Source organism: Rhagoletis zephyria, unplaced genomic scaffold (assembly GCF_001687245.7).
Source record: "Rhagoletis zephyria isolate East Lansing unplaced genomic scaffold, Rhagoletis_zephyria_1.1 Rzeph_scaffold_35516, whole genome shotgun sequence".
Classification (NCBI taxonomy): Eukaryota; Metazoa; Arthropoda; class Insecta; order Diptera; family Tephritidae; genus Rhagoletis; species Rhagoletis zephyria.
The window spans coordinates 1-3,411 of NW_016192571.1; the positions used below are offsets into that span (position 1 = coordinate 1).

The 3,411-nt window shown below is 36.7% G+C and overlaps 1 protein-coding gene across 3 annotated transcripts; it reads right to left on the reverse strand.

Annotated features, from left to right (window-relative positions):
- Window positions 1–136: 136 nt before the first annotated feature.
- LOC108354389 (uncharacterized) lies at window positions 137–2,022 on the reverse strand. 3 transcript variants are annotated; one of them, XR_001846504.1, is made up of 3 exons: window positions 1,248–2,022; window positions 796–1,178; window positions 446–673 (listed from the first exon to the last, which is right to left on the reverse strand). XR_001846504.1 is itself a non-coding variant. In XM_017605580.1 (2 exons), the coding sequence occupies exons 1-2, from the start codon at window positions 1,816–1,818 to the stop codon at window positions 265–267; spliced, it is 723 nt and encodes a 240-aa protein (XP_017461069.1). In that variant the 5' UTR covers window positions 1,819–2,022; the 3' UTR covers window positions 137–264. The 3 variants fall into 3 exon arrangements, 2 of the variants coding, with proteins under 2 accessions (XP_017461069.1, XP_017461070.1); XM_017605580.1 differs by lacking the exons at window positions 446–673; window positions 796–1,178 and adding an exon at window positions 137–416; XM_017605581.1 differs by having other exon boundaries at window positions 444–1,178.
- Between the last annotated feature and the right edge of the window lie 1,389 nt (window positions 2,023–3,411).

Consider the following 3,411-nt stretch of genomic DNA (forward strand, 5'->3'; position numbering starts at 1 on the left):
TATTGCTCGCAAATTTGAAAATTTATTTTAAATCAAAATTAATCCTTTGATTACACTTGTATGTTAAAGTTTTTGGATTCGGGTTATGCGTTTGGACACAACAACCGAAAATCATTGTACAAATAGTTAAACCGGACCCAAGTTTCTCGATAAGGGGCAACAAACATTCGTTTTTGTTTGTTCATATAAAGCAGTGGATAAAAATATTCGTATATATATACGAAGGACAAATTTGTCTGTTTAAAAGAACCCAATGTTATAGACTTACATGTCAGCGATCTTGTGATCTGAAATTATACCATTGATTTCTGCTGAATAGATCAAATCAAATTCTTTCATTGTAGTATGATAAACGCAGAAAGTTATGTTGTTCTCATCCACAGGCACACTGGTAATAGGGTCCAGATCGGGATCATCTATAATTAAAAAAAAAAAAGTTATTCAAAATATTTTTTTATCCAAAATTAGGCCTTGCAATTTTTTTAATTATTCGATCAAATTAAAGTACATAAAAACAAGCGAAAAGTAAAAACTGTAATTTTTTAACTAGTTTGCTAAGGAAGCAGTTGCATTTTTGTAAATGGCGGTTAGTACGACGCCCACTCCCCCTTCGCCCGCCATCCTTATAACCAGCGGAAATATAGGAAAGTTAACTGGCTGGAAAAAATTTGCACTGCGCTTTACTTTAAGAAACTTTTGTTAAGTCAAACATTGGCTATGCGATCCACAGAATAAGCCTGGTGGGACGCGCAATAAAAACAGCAATACTGCAGCGGTGATGAAAATTTGCAAGACTTGTAACTTCCAAATTGGTAAAACGCTGCTAGAAATTCACAGCTAACGTGATGCTTTATTAATTCGCTCAACAATGCGGTTGTGATTGCAACTCGAACAAGCCTTATTTGTAAAGAGTTCAGATAATTACGATTACATATTTGCAATTTAAGAATTCAATCCTTAAACTTTTAGCCTGTTCGAGGCATATAATAAAAGAGGCGTTATTGTCCTACTGCTGAAAATTTGCACACAGAACGTGATATTTTAAAGATTCGCTCAACACTTCGGTTGTGATTGCAACTCGATCAAGCTTTTTCTGTTTCGATATGCGCAAAGTGTTACGCCCTTTCGTCTGGTCTTTGCAGCTTCAAACCGCTCTAAAAATTTCTAAAATTCTATTCCTTTAAAAATACAAATAAATTTATATACATATGTACATAAGTGCATTCATATCCCATGGTGATACTAACCGGAAAAGCAGGATTGGGCAAACTTTCCGTGATATGAGCCGTTTTTGTTCTGCTCATCTCTCCAATCAACGTCAGTGAGATGAAGAATACCACAGTACCTGGTAGCCGAAAATGTGTAACTGTTATATTCCGATGGGGTCAATCGATATGGAACGAGCATGATACGAGTCAGAACTCCCCGTTGGCCTAGCACCACTTTTCGTTTTGATTTTGCCTGCGGTTCATTTCGGAACTCCGCATCCGGGATTGAGGCATTTGGTTTCAACACATTATCTTCGCTCTCCAATACAAATTTTTGGACTTTAGCCAATACTTGACTTGGTTTACTTTTTTGGCGGAAAATGAATTGATCGAATCCCTTATTCAAGTCAAGAGGATATGCTGTACTCTTTGGTTCTTTAAAGTATAATAAGTGTACGTCATCAGTAGTTTCGCCATAATTGGAAGTGTAGACGGCGCGTATATTTGGACGGCTCAGATAAAACGCCGGGGGATTATCATCATTTGTTAATTCATTTGACCACAACTGCATAAGCACTTTGTAACTGCCGTTGTTTCCTTTTGCAGACATTTTATTTCTGAATTGTTCACATCCAAGTGTTTAATACTATATTTCCGCATATGAATACTTTTGTCTATCGACAGGCAAAACACAATTGACAAAGCAAGCGAAGACAACCGAATAAAAAATAAAAGGGGAAACTGATAAGTACCATGAACGAAAGACATGAATAGCGACCAATTCTATCATTCTCGTATGCAACCATACCAAGGTGTATTAGGTGGGTGTTATGCAGAAATTTTGTTTGGCAAACTGCGTGCAATTGTTGTTGCAGCAAACTCGGAGAGAGCGAGTTTGGCGACTCTCACAGCAAACTAATTTTGTTTGGTCAAACTGCAGCAAATTCGGTGTTGTCATATACAAAAATTTTAAATTTTGCGCGTTATGTACATCTGAAATTCTCATTTCGTGTTGGCAATAGCCATGAAAACCATAATGAACGTGCAACCCTGTGCCAAACTCGACATAACCACCTCCGAGCAAACTAAGCAGCCGCCATTTAATTTGGCAAACAAAAGTTTGTCTGCATAACACCGACCTAAAATACGCCTTGCAACCATACAATATTAGGTGCGTTCGTTTAAAATCTTCAACAGAAACCAACCAACTGCCAAATTCCGGCGAAATGTCATGTGTTCGCTCACAAGAGAGAAATATCCAAAATAGTACGCGAACAGAAAATTTGCAGAAACTTGCAAGTTAGACGAACAGCTGATATAATTTTTGTTTACATACAAAAGTGTAAAATTTAAAACGTACGAAAAGTCATCGCAAAGTGTTATACTGACACAGTTTATTGATTAAACAAATAACTACTTATTTCTTACAAGTTTAATTAGTCGCATTTTGTAATTTTTATCTTCCAAACCATCAAATTAAATTTTGTGATTTGCGTAAATGCCAACCAGCTGTTTTTGATCAGCTGTTTCCCTGTTGGCAAATTGCTGTTGGCAAAAATTTTTCCAACAGAATCCAGCAGCTTCCCCTCAAAATGAAATGTCACTTTGCTCTCTCAATTTCCCCTACTTTGCAAGTTTTTTGCGTACGCGAACGCAAAAACCTGTAAGTTTTGGTTAAACATGAACAATTAACAGCTACGCGAACGAACCTATTCATGTACGTAAGTATGTACAGTGGTGGCCACATAATTAGGGACACTAATTCTTTATAACTTTTCCACATTGCAAATTGACCATTTGAACATTTCCACATGTATAAGTGGTTTGGCAGAAAGCATGCTGCAATAATACAATGTGTTATCGGTTGGCAACTTCTCGCTCTAATTCCGCCATATTGACTCATTACCCAAGGCGAATTAATACAAGGTGGTGTTGATGGCGAATTTAGATTTTCGCCGCGGTACATCTTAATGTCAAAATAATGTGTTTGTTGTAATATGAATTCGCCTTCTTTCATCATCATTTTGACATTAGGAAGTTCCGCGGCGAAAATATAAATTCGCCATCAACACCACCTTGTATAAATTCGCCATAAATTTATCCGAACTTTTTCTTCTGGTAAAACCTGGCGTATTACTGGCGAATTTAGATTACAACAACGACAACCACATGAATACATGTAAACTTTGAGATTTGAAATAAC